Here is a 21,394-nt window from a genome sequence, read left to right as displayed (position 1 = left end):
CTTTTTTTTTTTCTTTTTTTTTTTGCAAAAAGCTGCTCATTTCATGGGGAAAAAACCATGAGGCAAATATACACACAGATTGATTTTGTGAACACAGTAAACTGTTTTACTGTTGCCACACTATCTAAACCTTCAGATTGCACAAAAACTGGTGGCTCAGCATTTCTGTTTGGAGTGATATATGTCTGTAGAGGGTGTTTGAACAAAGACTGACTAAAGTGAAAAAAAAAATATTATCATGGCAATTGCAGTGCCTGCATACAGTTAGAGATCTCAAAATCTGGAGTCCAGCTACTGCTCTTTGAGACTTCTGAAGAAAGCCGTGTGGTGGTTCCCTTAGCCACAGGCTGCATTTATTGTTCCTGGATATGAGCAAGGGACACCTGCTGATGGACCCTGATAAGAGGAGCAGCGGCTGGAGGCTCCCTCCCTGCCCACCTCTGAGCCCTCTCCTTTGACTGTTACCAGGGAGACAGACAGAGATTAACCAGGAGCCACCCATCAGAGCCCAGTTAGAAACAGGATTGAAATTTTCTTCAAAGAAAGCAGGGGGTTGAGAGCAAATTTGCAGATGTAGGGATTTTTGGTTTTAATCTAAACATTTGTTGCAATATTTGGCTGGAGTCATTTTTAACTGGAGTCAATTGCAGAGATGCAAGGCTCCCAGACAAAGGTCAAAGCTTGTAACCATGTAAGGAGGCAGGGGAGAGGTGGTCCTTGTTCTGATGAAAGCTTTGCTGAACTAACATCTTTAATCTGCAGTGCAGGATTTACTTCGTAACATTTCCTTTGCTTTATTAAAAAAATAATTAGGCCACATGTGGTGTCTGTGAAACAGCAGAGACAAAGTCATGGATGCCTTTGAATGCCTTTGAAAAGGCCTCATTAATTTATTTCTCACAATAGTTTTAGCATTGGTTCAATTTTTAAAAGACAGAAATACTACATTTCCTTATAAATCTGTAATGGAAATTGTTACAGGCTCACTGCTTTGGCATGCTCAGCACTGCCCTTTCTACTGTCAGTTGATTAACTGAGAGGAAAGTTTGTTTTAATAGTCAAAGAGAAATTCGATGCTTTGGGTGACCCAAACTTAGTTTCTGACTCTGCCACATTTCTTCTGGAAGCTTTAACCCTGCTGCACTGTCCTCCTGCACACACAGATTGTCCTGGTTAACAATGATGAGGGGATGCTGGAGTTGAACACATTCAAATATGAAGTGTTCAGATGCTACAAGAGTGGGGAGAGGGCATGTAAATACCCACACAGATCCCAGGAGTATCACTCAGAGCACAAGGGTGTTGAATACTGCACAAAAACTGGGTAAGTAGCATTTCAAGTCAGTCAGGGCCAAAAGGACACAGGAAGATGAGGTGCCTTCTAACCAGCTAGGAGCTAACACAGGCATACAACTCTGAGCTTTGACATTACCATGTTCATCAACCCATTCAGCTTCTGGAGGTCCTGCCCAGCAATGTTTTGTCAATGCAGAGCAGGACAATTTGTGTGAGGTGATTTTAGAGGAAGAACTGAAATCCAGCACTGACTTACTAGAGGCACACTCACAAAATTGCCTTTAGGCTATGTCCTGGGTGCTGCATGTCAGAGCCTTGTGGTGAACACCACATTGGTTAAATCCTGTGTGAAGCTGTTTGCTTTCAAGGTGGCTGAAAATAGGAAAGAAATGCTGGCACAGTTGTTGTTAAGAAAGTGGATTTTTGTTTTTCAGCCATAAAAACCATGGCCGGATCAATAGTGTTGTTGGTTTTGCTCCAGGGGTAAGCAAATTCCAAACAATGGCTTTCAGGTGGGAGCAAAATACAGTCTGTCTGAATTTAGGGTTTTACTCAATTGATTGTGTACCAGATGAGCACCTTCCCCCTACAGCCAGTAGTAATAGCCATTCTTCTCTGTTCTCCCCCAGGTAAAAAAATTAAATGTTTTAGGGTACTTTTATTCCTTGGTATTGGTTTGCTACATTGGCTAATATATTTCTTTTTAGTCTTGAGACAGTTATACTGGATTTCAATTTTGTTTTGCTCTGATTTAATTTTGTGAAAGGACTATTTGACAAATGGAGTATCATGTATTTCAGGCACAGAAAAGCTCCTCTTTTCTTTTAGACTTAAGCAGCTTTTGCAGTCTTTGGCAACTGGGCTGATGCTGGCTTTCCCCTCTATCAAATTTCTATCATAGCTGAGTCCCCTGTCATGTACTGTCACAAACAGCTCCAAATGAAATAAAAAGTGAAGTTAAACACAGAGCTCACTGAATTGTTTCTAATCCTCTGTGAATATAAAGGAATACAAGTAGACTCGAACTCTTTCCTAGGGAGAAAGGGGAACAGCTCCAAGTAAACATTACCCCCCAGCTATGTGTAGTCCATTGAGAAAGTAAACATCGTCACCTTGTCTATTCGCCCTCCCCGATTCTTTCTTTGTCTGCGGTCTGTAGCCAACTAGTGATCATCAAGATAAGACAAAGACCGCGTCTGGCCTGTAGCTGCCACTGGAGATAGCTCTATCAGTTAAACAAGTAAGCCCCGGGAGAGTGCTCTGCTGACTCCAGCACGCCTGGAGCCCATCCCTTTTAAGTCGCCTGGCAGCATTTCACATTTAACTTGTGTGCATCCCAGGCACCCGCAGGAAATGCTCTTGGCATCTGACCTTTTCACAACACACGGCAGGCCAGGCTTGATGCACTTTCACACCATGGGAAGCAGCAGATCTGAAGGCCCTGTTTAAAAGGAAAACTTCAGCCTAAATACTTTGTTGAATAAGCAACATTTAAATACTTTCTGTAACTTTTCACAAATACACAGATGTGCTTCAAATATCTGAATCAGGTATAATGGCCAAATCTTCTCTAAGCAAGATTCCCTTTGGCATTTGCATAACTTTTTTCTTGAATAATGTAGATTCACAAAATTATTCATAGATTCATAAAATCATTAAGGTTGGAAAGGACCTTTAAGACCACCAAGTCCATCCATAAACCTACAACTGCAAAGTCCCACCACACCACATCCCTAAATGTCACATCTACATGTCTTTTGAATTTTTTGAATGCTCCCCGGGAACATGACCCAACCACTTCCCTGGGCAGCCTGTTGCAACGCCTGATAACTCTTTCCACAAAGACATATTTCCTCATATCCAATGTAACCTACTCTGGCACACCTTGATAGTACAATGCAATCTCATTCCAGACCCTGAATAAGTATTTAAATCTAAATAATCAAAGCAAGTATTCCTGTTGCAAATGTTCTTGGTGAAACCAAAGACTTACCAAGAAATAGTCAAAGTAACATCCTGGACATGAATTTGAGCTTCTGATCATTAGAATCTTGGCAGCTTTTTTTTTTTTTTTTTTTTTTTTTTTTACAAATTTCTGTCCAAACCAGGATTCATATTGTTTTTAAGAGTGTAGAATGGAATTTTAAAATTTCAAAAAGAAAATGTAATTTCTTGATAAATCCTAGCTTTAGGTTTCTATGTTAGTGTAGTTTTGGAAAGAGATTTATTATTTTGGGCTTTCTAACTAAAAACATTTGCAAATTTTTTAATTCAAGTCCAGAGGTGTGTACTGAACTCTATTCAAAACAAAGAGGTGTGTCCTGAACTCTAATACGTATATCGACAATATTCAAAAACTTCTTGGGATTCTGAGAAAATGTATTTTTAACTGTGCCAATTACAAATTACAGGAGTAACTGCTTCACAAATCAGTGTGTCCAGGATATGGTACATAATTTTTACCTGACAGCTATACAAATATTTTATGGGAATAGTTCTTTTCTGTTCTGCACTATGTGCTCAAAGGCTAAGGATTATCACTGACAGCATGAATATTTTTTTTTCACTCTCCCTATTTTAGATATTACCTTACCCATACCTTTTGGACAAGGATGACCTCAAAAGGGAGCCTTTTGAAGCCTTTAAGGCACCTTCCTATCCTGACAAAAGACACACTTGCTATTGTAGCTGCAACTAATCTACTTTTTTCAGTGTTCCTCATATATCAAAGAACTCAAAACATTTTTCAAGGTTCAATGAATGAAGAAACTGGCCTTACGTGTAACCTGCTTTGACTACAAATGCTTAGCCAAATCACACCTCTGTGTGAGGAGTGAAGAATTCAAGAGACAGCAGGAGGGCAGCACTGTGGCAGACAGCTGGCAGGTCGGTGCCAGGCATTAGGTGGATCATCATGGGCAGGTCTAGATTTCAAATGTGATAATGGCTTCACACACACTACTTTTTCATTTGAACCTTTATGATTTGCTCTCTCTTATCATGCAGGGACGGTATCTTTGTAAATACTGTTTAAGTCTTTTTTCTGTCTGAGAAGACATGTAGAACAGTTTTGTAAAAGTAAGTAGATTCTGCATCTTGTATTCTTATTGAATCTTTTTATATGCACTTTAATGGTGAATGCATAGGGCTTTCCTGTAACACTGATGCTGGGCCTGCAAAATCTGTAAAACCTCAGCAATTGTTCCTTTAAAGACAATTCATATTGCCACAACCATTCCCACAGCAAGCCTAAGATTTACAGAATCAACCACTTCAACCCCTCCCCTCTGTTTTGTGAGACAGCCCCATTGGTATTCATGAAAGGCTTTAAATTCTCTGCAAAGGGGGAGAATTCAATTTGAAAGAACCCAAAAACCAAACAAACCACAGATCAGTCTTTAAAAAGAGAAAGCATAGATGCAATATGCTATACAAAAAGATAGGGAAGAAAAAATATCTTCTCTTTCTCTGAGCCTTGGGGCAGATGGCAGACTCCTTCCTTCTCTCTGTGATGGCTTATGTTGCACACTTGCCTCTGTTGACATCAAAGACATTTGGTTTCTATTACCCTATCTCGAAGAGAAATTCACTGATAAAGGAGTCTCCACCCTCATGATTAAACTCTATTTGGATTTCAATACCTGGGCAGAGCCCCTGAGCCAGCAGGCCAGGATTAGAGGGCCCAGACTTCAGACTTCAGCATCCATTTGCTAATCTGGGAGCAGACTGTGGGGCCTGCCTGTGGAATGTTATGTCACTTGGTCTTCACAGCCCTTTACCTTCATTCCAGGGCAAGCATTTCCTTCCAGTGGAGCTCCTGGGAAGTGAAATGGGTGAATTCATCCTAAATAGCTACACAACAAGAAGAGCTGAGTAAATGAGAAAAAATGTAGAGCAATCATTTAGAAATAGCTCAAAATCAAACAGTACCTAAATGATCTCTAAAACTATGGTTTACTTCTAATTAGTATATGAAACTCAGGGAGGCACAACCAGAGAACAATTAAATTTACAGTTAGACAGGAGAGGCTGATGGTTTTTTTGGTCTTAGGATCCATTTTCATTCTCTAAATAGCACTAAGGGTTTCATGCTGGTTGCAGTGATCAAAGATTGATAACTGTCTCCACAGGAGGCTCCTTTCATTATGGAAACCATAGAGGAGCAAATAGTTTAGAGGGGAAAGTATTTTGAAATTAGACTGGAGCATCCAGAGAAAAAGGATTTGTCATTGCAGCTCTAGTTTCCCACCATAAAAGGTGCATGTTTGCCTGACAGCTTCCTCAGCTCTCTTCCTTTGCTCTTACATCTGTCTGATAAAAGCTATTGCCACTCCCCATAAGCCTTGTTACATCTACATCTCTACTACAGCATTGCTAATGGTAAATGTATTGGGACAGGAGATCTTTGAATTGTTTGGTGAGAGAGCAAACTACTTTTAGAAACATCCACAGAAAATGCTATGTGTTTCTCTTCATGCTGAGTAGCATTTTTCTCCCTGATATTCTAGCAAAATGAAACAGAGGTACTGGAGTTACTGACAGACAGGTTCTGTACCTAAGGAAGGCAAAGACAGTTTCCATAATCCATGACTATGGAAGGCAATATTCTTACCATGGAAGGCAATATTCTGCCTGTTTTGCTTATGCTGAGTGTTAGAATACAGCCTATTGATGTCAGTGTCTTATGGCAGACCCTTATGTGAGCAGAACTGACAAAGGTGGCCAGCATACACAGACCACTCTTTTGCTCTTTTTGGTGCATTATCTTTCACAACATTCTATAAAATGTTTGGTTTTGGTCCATGATGTTGAAAAAGCATTCAGTAAGGGAGGTACTTTCCCTGCCATAGGGTTGGCTCAATAAAGCAACCTCATCCTAATATCTTGGCTTCAGCAAGGGATGCTGCAGATGCATATGCCAATCTTTGGGAGGGAACAAACAACTTGTGTCCCTGTGCTTATTGAAGTCCTGACACAGCAATTCTGTCCCAACACTCCAGTGGGAGAAGCCAGCTTGGGTCCATGGCCACACGTGTGAGGACATTCACTTGGCTACTTAGCTGTATTTGATTTTCTTGGTTGTAATACTGCTTGAGTAAAAAAACTAACACAGAAAAATGAAGGGAATTAGTGCGTCAAATTCTGCCGACTTCCAAGTTTTCATTTTCCTCTTTTCTAAGAGAAAAGGACCATTTGTTGTAGAGGCCTTTCACAAGCAGCCCTACTGTCATGCCCATGTTTACTAAGGTCTAACATGAAGAGAGAGATTTAGTCTTCTTTAAAACTCCTAGCTGATCACAAAGGATGTATGAACCTGATGATGTCACAACACCATATTAGAGAAGATTTTATTAACCCTAAAGAGCCCTCAGGCATCCACTGGTATGAATTTGATAAATTAAGGCAAGCCAGAGTGTGGAACACAACAATGCTCTCTGCTTGCTCAGCTCAGCTCCTCAGCCTTCCCTGAGCATCTTCTCATGGGAAGTCATGCTTACCCCACTGCTAAGATCTGAGGTTACAGCATAAAGGGAATTTTCCCTGTACATAAATAATTTACATCTCAAATCACTCTAATGATACCAAACACTGGTTATGGAAAGCAATTCAAAAGCTGGAAGACACACAGCAAGTTCATAACATTAATCATATCAAATCCAGGTGATCAAAACCACTAATCCAGCCATAAAGCATAAGAGGCCATAAAACCCATTGAGAAACCTAAGGAAACATAGTTAATGTTCTGTTTTAAAGACTTGCAATGGCAATACTTAGTAGAAAAAGTAATTATAGTGAGCTGTTCATTAAAAGAATCACACTCATTTCATCGAGTCTCCAAATATTCACTCATTTTTGTATGGCCATAGTTTCACATCTGTTCTGGAAAATTCAGCAATTTGAATACAAAGCATTACCAGAGTGCTTGAAAGCCATATGGGGAGTCATGCTTGAAGTCTGTAAGGTGACATGAGACCTAGAGTTTATATGTGTGCCTGGTGACCTAGCCCTCCCACTCTGCCAGCAGGCAGGACTTGATCTCAGTGTTCACAACATTCTCACTGCTGTGGTTTTACTTTTCTGATGAGTCTGATTGTTTATTTACAATATTAGTAATGCCTTCAAAAAAATCTTCCTGCATTGTATTTTCTTTCTTTAAAGGAAATCTGTGCTCTGTTGCAGAAATTTTCTTTCCTAATAATTACCTTTTGCACTAATGCATCATGTATGAAAAACTTCATTAATGATGTTGTCATGATACTTAGTCCAAATGGAGACTCACAGCAACTTAAGAGTAGCTTTGCTAACAGCACAGAAATACGCATTCATTCCATTTATTATGGAGCACTGCCAACAAATCTCTTCAACTTGACCCGAATTTAATGTGAACCACTATATCTAGGTCAGATGGCAGGGGGCACCTGGGGACAGCCCCAGCCCTGGGTGTAGGGCACCTCCCTGGGGATGGGGACAGGCCAGACCGTGACATCAGCCTGCGAGTGGAGGTGGTTTGGTGGGACCCACAGCGGGGACACGGCTGCAGGGCAGTGAGAGCTGCAGCTCAGGCAGGGCCAAGGCAGGAGCCTCTGCTGGAAGCAACTCCCCCCATCAGGGTTTGCCCCCACAGTGCCTGGGAGCCTCCCCCCAAGGTCACTATGGGGAAGGGGCCACCTTTGGCTGCAGTGGCTCTGAGCTGGCCCCCAGTCTCAGCAGCCCAAGCATCGTGACCTCCTGCAGATGCTCTCATAACCCTCACAGCAGAGCTCCCCATCAGGCTTTCCCAAACAAGCCCCTCACAAAGGCTGCATTGTTACTCTTGCATGGCTGGAGAACAACAGACAAGAGATGACAGCCATATGCACCCATCAGTTTGGCTGAGCACAATTTTCCAGGCACTGCTGGCTCTGTGGCCATGACAGTGCTAGTAAATGAACCACACCTGCAGCACTTTGCCGGATCTATGGCTTTAGAGAAAACTTGAGTGAATGTTTTTCTGATTACATTTCGTGGCTGTGTTTTTTTTCTCCTTACAGTAGAGCACTACCATCTCTATGAAAACGAAAAGTCAAACTTGGCTCAAACCCAAAAATGTAAGGAGTTCCTTAGGAACAGCAAAATGTCTGGGTACATGCCAAAGTTGTACTACTTGTCAGCAGGAATTATCATGTATAAATGGGACTTTAAAAATGCCTAAAAAAACCTGCCATGGCCCAGGCCCCTGTGGCCCATGGTTTTCAAGGCAGTACAATTTTACTGTTATCAGCTGTGATATAGCAATGCAATAGTAATAGTGATTTTTCCATTAGGATCAGACTGAAGTGGATTAGGGGTTGGTACCACAAGTATCACTCTGACAAGAACCTCACAGCTGCTGGCACCATGCAAACACAGCAAGAGACTTTACCTGCTCCCCAGGAGCATGTGCTCCCAGGACATTGCAGGGAAAAACCAAAAACATTCTCAAACAGGACCTGAGCAATTCCATTCTTTGCATTTCATTTGTTTCACTGGCAGTCTATTTTGCTTCTGAAAGGTAAAAGCATATTCAAAATGCTTCAATGAAAGGTGTAAGAGCTGAATGCCTGGATCACTCTTAACTTTGCTGGGAAATACACCTCATTGCTTACTCATGAAGCAGACCACAATGTAGAAAACTCCTGTTAAGAGAAGTAACAAGGGTAAGCATAAAGGAGCTCCCATCACAGAGTAAAACAGCAGCAGATAAAAATGATGAATCATTAAAACAGGTTCCTTGTCCCTGCTCACCTCCTAGTGGGATGCTGTTCCTGGTAGCTAAAAAGCATACATCAGTCCCATGCCTCAGAGCTGCAGATGGCTGCTAGATGAAAATACAATTTTCAGACATTTCTACTCCACAGGCTACAAAGGATCTGTGCACAAGAGCTGCTCATTAAGTGTTACTCCAAAAGTTTCAAAGAGTGTCTGTATGATGGCAGTCCTCCTCCCTTGATCTTTCTCCAACTCAGCCTTCTGAATTCTTATGAAGACTTAGGAGGAGATTTTAAATGCTGCTGTGCATTAAACTGCTTCTGGTATTGTTTGGCTTATACAACCAGTTGCCACCAGTATATGCAGGAGATAGAGAATTAATCAGCAGAGACAGCAGGTGTTTTGAGCCCCTATTCTTTTCTGTGGTCCCTGCAGGGACCATCAAAATACATGGCTATTTTATACCAAGATCCAGTGAATGATAGCATCTAACAGATGCTTCATCCTTTGAGAACTTTAGCTGTAACAGACCAGAAGCATCTGGTATTCACTTCTGAACAGCAGATCAGAAAGTAGGAAACTCAAAGAATCCCACCCAGCTCATATGCCCAGTAATTCCCAATTGAGATCAAAGTGCATCTTCTGAGCACATTTTGCAGGACACATTAGCATGCACCTCAGTAATATCCTATTTTAAAAAAAAGAAAATAATCAAGAAAGGAAGGTGTGAACCACATCTAGCCCACAGTAACACATTATCAAAAACCAACATTTGGTGAGTCTTCAATGCAACAAAAACTAATACTTAAAGGGACAATCTTGCTCTAAAATAGTCAGGGAGCATGTGAGCCCCATACACCTATTGGAACTTTGTCCAACTCAAAGATATATATGCTTGATGACCATCAGTCTGACTCTGGCTTTTAAAATCAGGCTGAGAGATGCAACTGCATTTAAAAACCAAAAATCCTGTCCTTAAGAACAAAGCAGAGATGTCTGGTAAAATCCAAGAAGCTGTTAAGAAATAATTTGGTGACAGTAGTACAGTCAGATCAGCTCTGTGGCAACTCTGGGTTCAGAAAATGGGAGAAAGATTAGCATCTGTGGTCTGACTAACTTCCAAAAGAAATTGTATCAGCAGCTATTATTACATGAAATGTACCTACAATACTAGTTTCATACAGATCCCTTTACCGAAAATAATATTTTCAGTATTGGTTGTACATCTGGGAATACATATGAGGAAAATAAGACCATTATTGTGTAAAAAACAAACTCACAACCTTTATTTGTCACATTTCATGTACATGCAGAATGTATTTACATTTCTCTTTTAAGGCAAACAGAAATTGGGTTCTTATACCTGAGTTGCTTAGCACCAGTAAGAATAGCAAATAAAAACTTAGGAACTGTTGTCTCTCCTTTTGGAGAAGCAGCTGCAAAGTATTTCTGCTTTCACCTCACAGTTCTTTTAATGATCTCTACTGCCACTTGGAGCCATTTCTGCAGAATTCAATCTCTTCACAGAAACTTCTTGACCAAATTGATGTTGGCTTTGCCATTTGCTGACAGCACAGCAGTACATCTGTTTTTGCTGACATATGCATCAAGGTCTTCAGTTACTTTAAGAGTTCTGTATTTCTCCACTACCAAGAAAAGCTAACACTATATTTTTATGTTTTTCTCATGTCTGCTGGCTGCTTCTCCAATGCTAAGTAAAAATTAAGGGAGGGAAAAGTTCACCTCAGCCAGTGGAAGATTTTAGGGCTTGACTTTGTGGAAATGCCCACTGAAGGGTTAGCTTTTAGGGAAGAAAATGCAAAGCAGTTTTTCAATTAAAAAAAATGCTCTCTCCTAGTCTGACTAACATTTGAGCCATCTGCATTATCTCCAGACTTTAGGCATTTGCTAGAATTTAGGATGTTGAAATCCATTTAAAATACAGAGGCAGTATTTTCAAGTAAGTGTTTGACATTTTTCATTTCCCATTGACTCAGTCTATCAACACCACTAATTCCAAGAGGCACTTTTCTACCACGACTTTTAAGAAGACCAAAGAACACAATCCTAAGGAACAACATCTATCCTGTAAAAAATAAAAGTTTCTATGTAACACAGAAGTGTAGACCAAGCAGAAAGCCATAGTGCAAAATGGAGTATGATTCTTAAGTATGCCTTCCTCTGTGAGAAACCTGTAGTTTGGAAAAAATATTTTGATTCAATATACATTCTCTCCTTTTTATTAATGAATTCCTGAAACTGTCATTTTTAATGACTTGTCAAATACATGAATTTAAGTTTTCTCTTACTATTTAGTTTCTCTAGGTGTCCACCTCAGCTAATCAACTCTCATCACAAACAATTTTTAAACAAATGCTAATATTTACAGGTGTAACTCAAACATTCATTGAAAGAAACAGAGTAACTGTGCCTTTATTAAACTTATGGTTTATATTGGATATTAAAGCAAAAAAAAAACCCCAAGTAGTTTCTTCTTTTTTCCAGTTACTACCTGCCTGGATCAAATGTCTTCTTTCACATTCATTTCACTCAGTAGTAACACACCCACAGTGTATTACATTGGAAATAACCCACATCCAAACAGTCAACTGTGAAGATACTACCTTTAAGAAAGACAAGCAATTTCACACAGAAGTTCTTCCCAAAGGTCTGCCAGTTCTTTTTCCCACCTCTCAGAGACCCTTACAAACAAAGCACCCAGGAAAATACAATAACAGGACAGTAAGAGGAACTCAGGAAGCATCTAACCTATGTATCCCATCAGAAAGCTGACTCCTTCTGCTAAGGTACCTCTCCACAAAAGGTCTGAATGTTTTTCCAAGTAAGATGAGTTTAAATCAGTAAAAAAGGGAATAATTATTACTCTTCACCTGGTAGCAGCTTTGTACACTGTAAAAAAAAACAGCTTGCTGCAGGTATTCCTGATGAAGTCTATCATTTTGGTCCTCATTTCATTTCCTATAAAGTGACCCACATGCAGCTTTATTTTTAAAATCAGCACTGCTGATTGTCTGAGATAATTTCAATATTAAGATGGAAAATTCAGGAAAATCTGAAGAAATTCTCCCTGTAAATCCTTGATCTCTAGTCTACTATACAAAGAAAATGCACTGTATTTAGGGAAAAATATTATACAGTGATTATATATCCAGTGACTGTTCACCTAGCAAGTTTATGAAATCTTGTCCTGCTATGCTGGTTACTTTGAAAAAAATCTAGAACATCAACAATTCTGAGGTTCTCTTCCACTCACACAGGACAGGGGATGCAGGTACTCACTCACTCTGCTACCCACTGCAGTCCCTGAGGTAACAGGAGATGATAAGCCTTCCCAGGCATCTCAGCAAAGCGAAATATTCCACAGGAAGTCACATGAATACCCCTTGCATTCAAGACGGTTTAGTGGCCTTGGAGAGCAGTCACAGCACATCAGACAAAGTGTGTTCTCAGCTTGCCTGGGGTGGTAACTTGCTCTCTTCAGATGTCTGAGTTGAAGAATTAATCTGGCTCTTTTGAGGTTGGCACCAGGTTATTGCAGTCTGAGTCCTTTTGTGCAGAAGGAAGAAGTTTGTAGGCAGAAATAAGTTTCTGGATATTTTTGAAATGCTACGCCCAAAGGCACCAACTTCCACATGCAGAGTAAAGGACATTGTTACAGTGCAGATGAAACAGATTACATAGGCTTATTTATAAGAAGTTTTATACACCTGAAATGTCACAAACATTTACAACTTCTCTGCCTTCCTCTGAGTTCTGAAAATACTGAGCCATTACACTGCTGTCTCCTTTGAGTCCAATGTCTGTGGTGGCTTGAAGTTCAGTATCTCTTTATATGTAATGCCTGCAAAACAACAGAATAGACATAGCATTGCTGTGGTCTAATCAGAAAAGGAGCTGCACAAACATGAATGAGCAAGGTGCAACCCCAGCATGGCTGGGCTCTGATCTAGCTCAGGAAGAGAGAGACCTCTTCAGGCAAAAAGAGAGGAAGAGTACAAAAAGTAAGGGAATCAAGCATGACTTTTTCACCATTTCAGATTTGAAAAAGTAGCCCAATACTGAAATGGTATAGGTGCTTTCAGAGGGATGTGAGCACTGACTTTTGAGTATAGTGGGCAATATCCTCAGCAAGAGTTACTGAGCATATTAGATTTAAGTGAGGGCCTCACTTAAAAGCCAAACTACAAACTTCTGACCTTAGATGAAAACAAGATTAGATTTAAATCTCTGCTGACACAGATATGTTTTTTCTCCCTCAGAGACTCTAACTTTAAGGCCAGCAACCACTGCAATCCCGTAGAGGCAACAGTCACACAATCTCTTCACCTGCTCTATCCACCAAAAGTCAAGTTACAGAAATGGTTTATTTTCTGTGTTCCAGAAGATAGGAGGACAGAAACATTCGGGAAATGGAGGATGGCCTCTGTTAGGAAGCAGAGAAGAAACCTTTAGAGATCCTTCCACAAGAACTCGGTAAGAGGAACACTGGTAGCATCAGTAGCATTTCTCTTAATACTGTCTATTTACCCTGTTTTATCAAAAGCAGAGGAGTTAATTAAGGGGGATAATTTTTATTTCTGCATGGCCTTTCAATCTGGTTAATTCTGAAAACATCACAAAATTAAACTCACGCTTCCACTCATCTAGTGGAAGATCCATGTTATCAAATGTGTCATCGTATTTCTCAGCTTCAATTTCTTCCTCAGGATCGTGAATTGGTTCAAAGTAAGGATGCACCAAAGCCTCAGCTGCCGTGACTCGCTTCTCTGCATCCAGCACCAGCATCTTCTCCAAAAGGTTTACAGCTATTGCACAGAAAACCAACAGTGTATTCAGATCACATACCTGATTCCACTTGTACACAGTAATACTGCCCTGGAGGTATTTCAAATAAATACATGGAGTAACAGAACAGAATCACTGCATGTCCATTTATAGCCAGTGGGGCCTCTTTGCATGACTGTTGTGAGCAAGCTGGGATGTGTACAAAGCCTGATGCAAGGCAGAGGCTCTCCCTTGCTTCTGTATACAATACAGAAAACATCTCAGCTAATGACTCCTCAGCTTCTGGCTCCAGGACCACTGTGCCTGGGGCTTTCCCAGGTGTCTTGAACCACTGCCACTTATTGTGGTTCTAAGGTACACCACCCCCTGACAGCAGCTGAATGAACAGGTGAACAGGGAGTGAGAACTGCGCTCTGTGTCACCAAATCCAGACCAAGTACACTCTGAAGGTCACTAAGACAGGTCAGCTGTCCATACTCAGACTCTCAGGGCTAACTTTATCTGCTATGTGGTTTTGATCTCAGCCAAAACAACCCATTAAAGTTCTGCATGTTCCCCTTCGCTGGATTCTGGATTCATTCCATTGCTAGACTGTCAAAGTGGACTAGTGTAAACAGGTATGATGAATGATTCATTTATTTTCTGTTTTTCTATCCTGAAAGGATGTTCTTGGATTTAGAGCAGCTGAAAGGAAGTAGAGGCAGTGTGGGAAGTGATGCTTCACCCCAAGAAGTGTGGGACACTTCAACTTCTGCTTGCCATGTTGCATATTCTCTTTAAACTGTTCCAGACCTGAAGCAGCCAGATGGCCACAGAAATGATAAAAGACATCCTAAGAACTAAATGGAAATGTGTAGCTTGCTGTAGCTACCCATCAGCTAACCATGTAGTAAGGATAAGAGCTGTTTCTTAATCAGACTTATTTGTACTGTATCTGAACCTAAAATTTTAACTTCAATTAAGAAAATTCAATTATCCTAATTAATATTCTAATAAAACTGGCTTGTTAGTGTTAGATCATTGGGGAATTGATAATGCTTAAGGAGAGTAATTTCAGAGCTCTGCCTGCCTCAGGTCATGTCACAGTTATGCACAGTTGGTAGGCTCTTCTGGCTGTTAAGATCTATGGAATCCAAGCCATTATTTCTCAGGAATGCACAGATGTTTCTCAGGATGTATTAATTCTATTACTAAAATGTCAGCTTTCCATTTTCTTGTATTTCAACTGCCAATCAGATTGGGCTTTCAGAATTGTAGTTCAAATACAGTACAGAAAAACTTTTATTACATTTACTTAATATGCTAGGGCTCTTGAGAAAACTGCTCAAGTAAAACCAATAAGCAGGTACTAGATTGAAACCTAAAACACAACATACTAATTTTTTTTATGCTTCTAACAAACAACTGATTCCTGGCAGGGTTTAAACTTCAGTTTCAACAATCAAAATGATGAATTATGGAAAGCAAGAGACAGAATAGCCCAAGAACCACCACGTCCCCTGTCACATGACTGAATTACAATGCAGCTGCCTCCAATGCAAACACAAGAACAAGCTGCACACATACACACAAACAGCCTTACCCAAAGGATTCGCATACTTCAAGATGGATGCAAAATCTTTCTTCTGGACTTTTGGGAGGCTTTTGATATAATTTTTTGCCTTAAAAGAAACATGGATATTAAACTAGATCATTGCCACCTTTGTAATGAGACAACATTAACTATATGCTTAATACCTTTCTCAACAATATTTTGACAGCATGTTGTACAAATGCATTTTTTCTGATGATATTCACCTTCTTCCTGAATGGAATCTTTTTTAATCACTTTAAAACCATGATTTAGAAATTTTCATGTGAATTTTCATGTTTAATTATTAGTGCTCCATATTTAGTATATTTATTCAAATAAATATCTGTGAATTATTTGAAAGAATGTCATACTGAGTTTACAGCAATATCTAGAAGTGAACCTTATACAGTAATTCCTTTATATTAAAACTGAACAGTTACATTAATGAATAAATTTTGGTTCTTTATAGGAAGGGCCTCAGAATTCTAGAAGGACATTGACATAGGACAGGAAAGAGACATTTGCAAAAAACTGGGTTTTCTGAATATCTCTGTGCTTTTAGTACCTTTACAATAAAAGTTGCTATGTATCACCTCTGCTGTTTATATGGTACACACTGGAATCTTGAAATATTTAAATAATGTTCTGATAATTTTCTGTCATTCCATCCTCCATTTCCAGTAGTTATTGTGGGTGCACAAATGATGTCAAGGCAGAGAAGGACCATCAGGGGCCATATCAGTAGTCAATATGTATTACCTCAGCCTAAGAACTGAGCATGGCTCAAAGGAAAAATAAGACATGGAAAACCAACTGACAAATCAGAATACTCACATCTTGACTGTGCAATTTTTGAACAAAATCTTGCGTTGGTGTACCTGTTATTTTCATTATTTCTGTGAGTTGGTCCAGATCTGAATACCAGAAATAAGGAACAAATTCTTTCACTATTAGGAAAGTAAGCATCCTGCAAAAGTAATGCATTTCTTTGCTGTTGGAGAGTAATATAAAAATTTTAATTCAATGACTGAAGATTTATAAAAGATGAAAGTTCTCCATTTCTCTTAAAAAAGGCAAAGAAAATATCCTATAATTTGGGAACACATAATTGAATCATCTGCAAAATTTTCTAAAATCGTAAGGCTTGTTCTGTATTGTTTGGACAAAAATCAGTCCAAGAATATTAAGAGTATCTAAACAATCAACACATGTTTAGCATGCACTAAGAAAAAAATGGCTTTTCTCTTATCACAGAGCCTTCTACTTGATGATTTTGGATGTGATTTTAATATCACCTCTACTGAAAAAAAATCAGGAATACAAGTTTTAATTGGCAGGTGTGCAAAAGTGGTACAGATATAAAATAATGATTTAATGAGAAAGTTGCAAGCCATTTTACTATTAATTTCAATTTATACTCATCTATTTTTGAACAGACTTACTGTATCACATAACAACCTCTCATAATTTTCTTACATCAGTATCATAAATTCACTGAAGGATACGATCATTTCCCTTGAACAGAGGTCTCCCTGTTATCATCTCAGCCATTATACAGCCCACAGACCAGATGTCAACTGAAAAAAAGACCAGGAGGCACATTAACCTGTCTGTTTAAATGTACATAAAGTTTAATTTAAAACATATTTTAAATAAGTATAAAAATTACCTTCATAGCCTGTTATAAAATAAACGTGTGCCTTGCCAAGTATGATGAACAGCACAGGTAAAACTACCAGACTTTCTAATGAGCAAACTGGAGATAATCTCATAATATGCAGAATTAATTTCTCAGTAACAGGCATAGGAAGTAAATTTTCAGTACTTTCAAAAACTTCCATAGTGTTATTTGAATTCCCTCCATTTGCCATTTCTCCCTGTCTGTTCAAATTAAAATCAGCACACCTTTATAGGAGCACAAGAAGAGAGACCAGACTGTCCTGTCTGTATAATTTGAATAATTTTTTTCTAATAATCTTGGCACTTTCTGTTACTCTCAGAAAACATATATAAAAATCCCCAAACTCACAACCACATGATTACCTGCAATTTATCTACAAGGAAATGCTGCATAATTATACAGTCATTTCCACCTTCATTTCAGAAACAAAGCCTTGTGTATATCTCACCTGATCCAGTGAATGCTTTAGCTCTGTTAAGATAATTTTGAGGAGACACTGACCTGTCTGAGTATAATGCATCCAGTTAAGAATGACCTCTGGGGCTCTGTACCACCTTGTAACCACATAGCCAGTCATCTCACTGTCTGTATGCCTTGCCAATCCAAAATCCAGGATCTGTAGTGGAAGCACAAAGCACGTTAGATCAGATAGCTTGTTATCTAGTTCATACAGTTGTTTACAACTGTAAGAAAAAACCAAAACTGGAGCAATCTGCAGAGATTAGTTTATTTTTGTATATTTTTCTCATTGAAGTGTCTTGTTCTCATTTTAAAAATCAAGACAGAGGTAGCAGAGAGATTTGAATAATTTTTTTTCAAGTTACATACTTCTATGGCACCATCAAAAGCTGTAAGACCAGTAAAGAAAATAATAAATTATTCACTTATTAATTAAAAAGATACTGGACACATTTCATACAAAAAATTCCCTGACCACAGAATCACCACTGTATCAAGTTACAGCTAAAAGAACAGCACCCATTTTAAACAATGTCCACTGCTCTCATATCCCAGAAGGCACATTATTCAAGAGTGTGTTCCAACAATATTCTGAAGAAAGAAGGTATTGTTATTTCTACTTTATGAATAACTCACACAAGGGAAGACTTCCTCTAGGTCACATTGAAAACTGGCAACAAGAGTATGGAATTACCATCACTTAGTCCCATCAGGACTTCTCCAACCTCCAGCATCAATTACAGAAAAACCTTTTGAAACAAATGCAAGAACCGTGGAATTTTTTTTAAAGTGCTATGCACAATTCAGCTTATTTCTAAGATTCTCAGATATTTCTCTCTAGATACAGCAATCTGTACAGCAGCAAGATTAAAAATGAATGTTATGGCCTTTTGTCAACTTCTGCACAATCTGCCTTAAGAAGCACCTCCTGTACGGACCATCGGAAGATGCAGAAAACAGCAAGAAAATTCCATTCCTGGAACAACAATCAGCTTGTATTTATTGGAAAGCTCATGCTTCTAACAAGAGCAGGGAGGCATGGGTAAGTCAAGTTCTACTGAAGATAAACCATGGTGACACACAGGTGTCACAAACATGAAGCTTGCATGAGCAGCCACAGTTTGCCATGTGAATCACACTGCACATGTTTATTGATAGGGCAGGGGTTTTAATAGGGACACCTGAGCATTCCTATGCCAAGAGTCATGTTTTTGTAATGCTCTCTGCAATTAAGCATTCTAAGATATTTCAGGAGAGTTTCATCATTCCCTGGCACTAACAGAAAAAGGAAAACTATATTTTCATTCACAAATCAAGAATAAAAAATGTTATGGCTTATCTTTATTGCCATACTGGAAATATCATTTCCATGTTTTCCTCATAACTGCTGATTACCAATCAATTTAAAAACAGGAACAGAATGCAAAGGGAGACATTTTTTATTCATACTAATTAAATGCACTTGATTGTGGCTGATTCTTTGGGTACTGAAGATTCACCAGATGCAATTTTTTGTACATATAATTTTTGTATAAACCTTTATATATGGCTTTTATTGTACATATTCAGCACATGAATTTTCTCAGTACAACAGCAGGGAGGGTGGAAGAAAAAAAAAAACCAACAGGTCAAATCCAGGTGTGGTACAGTCTATTCTGTCAGAGTCTTTTAGGCATTTATCTACCAAGGCTTGTGACATGTAGAGTTGGAAACAGCTAAAATATAATTTGGTTTTGTAGATTTGTAGAAGTAGAAAATGACAGCAAGAATTTTTGTGTATTATGCTTTAACTTCATGATTTATTTTCATTTACATTTCATTAAGCTCAGGAACAAGGGTATCCTATTTGTACTTAACAAGGTACCATTTCAACAACTATCTTCATATAAAACTTTTATTCTCACACTCCAATCTTCAACTTTTCAGCTTGAACTTCCACAGCAATTTTCAGAGCATGTTTGAAAATCCTTCTTATAATTTGTGAATTATGAAACAATGACCCAATTTCCTTCAGCTCAAGGATAGGTCTCCTTTGACTCAGCAAACTTAATTTTCCTAATTTTTTTCATTAACTAACAAAAATAACTTGAGACTACAGAAAGGGCAGTGATTTCCTCTCATACACCCTCCGCTGTCACTTTTCTGATACCTATGTAGGAGTTGAGAGAAAAACAAGTATCAGAAAGCTCACTGGGAAAAAACTGATAGCTAATTAATTACCCTTCCAAGGAATTGTTCCAACTTGCTTCCAGTCTCATCATCACTGGAGCTGATACAAGGGAAGCTGCCGAGTGCACAGACATGGGGGAAAATGGTTGCACTATATCTGGCAACACGATCCTGTGCCTGCATAAACTGACTTTGAGAGTGTGCAGAAAAAGATGCAGAATAAGTAGACAATGTGCACTGTCTACTTATTTGTTAAATAAGTAGATACAGATCAGGAGACACCTGGCCTGCATCTCAAAATATAATTGTACAGCTGAAGGTGTAGAGGAAGACATCCATATACAACTGTTTTTTCTAGACTGTCTTATTTTCCCATCAGTGTGGGATCCATTCACAATTTGTCCACCTCCAAGCCAGGAAAGTCAATGGATTTTTGTGTTTGATATGAAAACATTAAAATTACAGAACCCTGGAACATTTGAGTCAGTCTCCAAAGACCAAAATTTGTATGACAGTGGCTACATGCAAGAATATATTTTGCGTGTTGCAGGCTAAAAACCTCTTGTAGTGCTCTGCATCACATTTTATTTTATTCCATTAAGGGTGTCCTTCACAACCTTTGAGCTTCTGTATCTCCCAGCTTGTAGAGTAAGACTTTTTCTATTTATTTAAAGCTGAAATTCTCACATAACCGAATCACTCCCATCAACTCTTATGTCTCTTTTAGGGACAAAACCTTGGCCATAAGATCTGATGTGTCCTTACACACCAGGACACAAAAGTCCCCCTTCAAATTCCCTGTTGTTCTGTGAGGATGTACAGGCCAATTGTGATTCAAGAGCAAAAAGCCTGGCCCAACACAGAAACCAGCCAGCATGTCCACAGCTGCTGCATCTGTTGTCTTCTGTCTTCTAACATGTCTGACTGGTTTTTCAAATAAACATACCTTACCTTCAATTCACAGTCTTCATTTACTGCCAAGTTTCCAGGCTTTAGATCCTGCAACCAGATTTTAAATGAATGTTTTGAGATTGGTTTTTTTTTTTTATTTTACAGCAAGACAATAAAGTTCTCTTTTTTGCTATCCTTCCTTCTTTCTTTCTGGTTTTATAGTTTTTATGTAACCATTTTGAACAGCAACAGATAAAATGATGTCATAACACAAATAACACAAAGAAGGATGCAAACTTGCACATTTGGCCTTTTTCCACTATACTTCCCCTGCAAGAAAAATCAATTTTTTTTCCTGCTATAAGTCAGGAAAATGCTTGCCAGTGAAGGAATTCACTAATTTTTCTATGAGAGGGGTTTGGACATAAACTTGTTGCATTTAATATTAAGACCACAAGGTTAACAATTCACATATATAGTTCTGGACTCTACATGTTGCATAGTAAAATATGCATTATAAAAATTCCTTACCCTGATAGACTTAGAAGTAGTAATGAAAGAATCAAACAAGATTTTACGTAAAACTCTATGCTCTTTTCTGTCGAAAAATCAATTTCCTAAGAAAGTCAACACAACTGCAACATGAAAGAAGTATTCCCTTAAGTCTCTTAAGCCACCTTAGAGACTTCCAATGATCTTCCACAGTTGTAAAGTTTAGCAAAGGGAAGACTACTGGCAAGGACTAAGATGATATTGCAACATCAATGGCTCAGAAATACATTATTAGATAT

At 38.8% G+C, this 21,394-nt stretch overlaps 1 protein-coding gene across 1 annotated transcript in view; it reads right to left on the bottom strand.

Moving 5' to 3' along the window:
* Positions 1–10,286: 10,286 nt before the first annotated feature.
* Positions 10,287–21,394, bottom strand: part of MAPK12 (mitogen-activated protein kinase 12) — a 33,879-nt gene continuing 22,771 nt past the window's right edge. The window contains exons 6-12 of the mRNA XM_066550680.1: positions 20,664–20,711; positions 17,586–17,700; positions 16,909–16,980; positions 16,238–16,317; positions 15,413–15,491; positions 13,677–13,850; positions 10,287–12,886 (exon numbers count right to left, since the gene is read on the bottom strand). Of these exons, the coding sequence (XP_066406777.1) occupies positions 12,816–12,886; positions 13,677–13,850; positions 15,413–15,491; positions 16,238–16,317; positions 16,909–16,980; positions 17,586–17,700; positions 20,664–20,711 (639 nt within the window). The 3' untranslated portion in view covers positions 10,287–12,815. The remainder of the gene's footprint in view (positions 12,887–13,676; positions 13,851–15,412; positions 15,492–16,237; positions 16,318–16,908; positions 16,981–17,585; positions 17,701–20,663; positions 20,712–21,394) is intronic.

The sequence above is a fragment of the Molothrus aeneus genome, chromosome 5, assembly GCF_037042795.1.
Source record: "Molothrus aeneus isolate 106 chromosome 5, BPBGC_Maene_1.0, whole genome shotgun sequence".
NCBI classification, from domain to species: domain Eukaryota; kingdom Metazoa; phylum Chordata; class Aves; order Passeriformes; family Icteridae; genus Molothrus; species Molothrus aeneus.
This window is presented reverse-complemented; position numbering and strand designations above follow the sequence as displayed.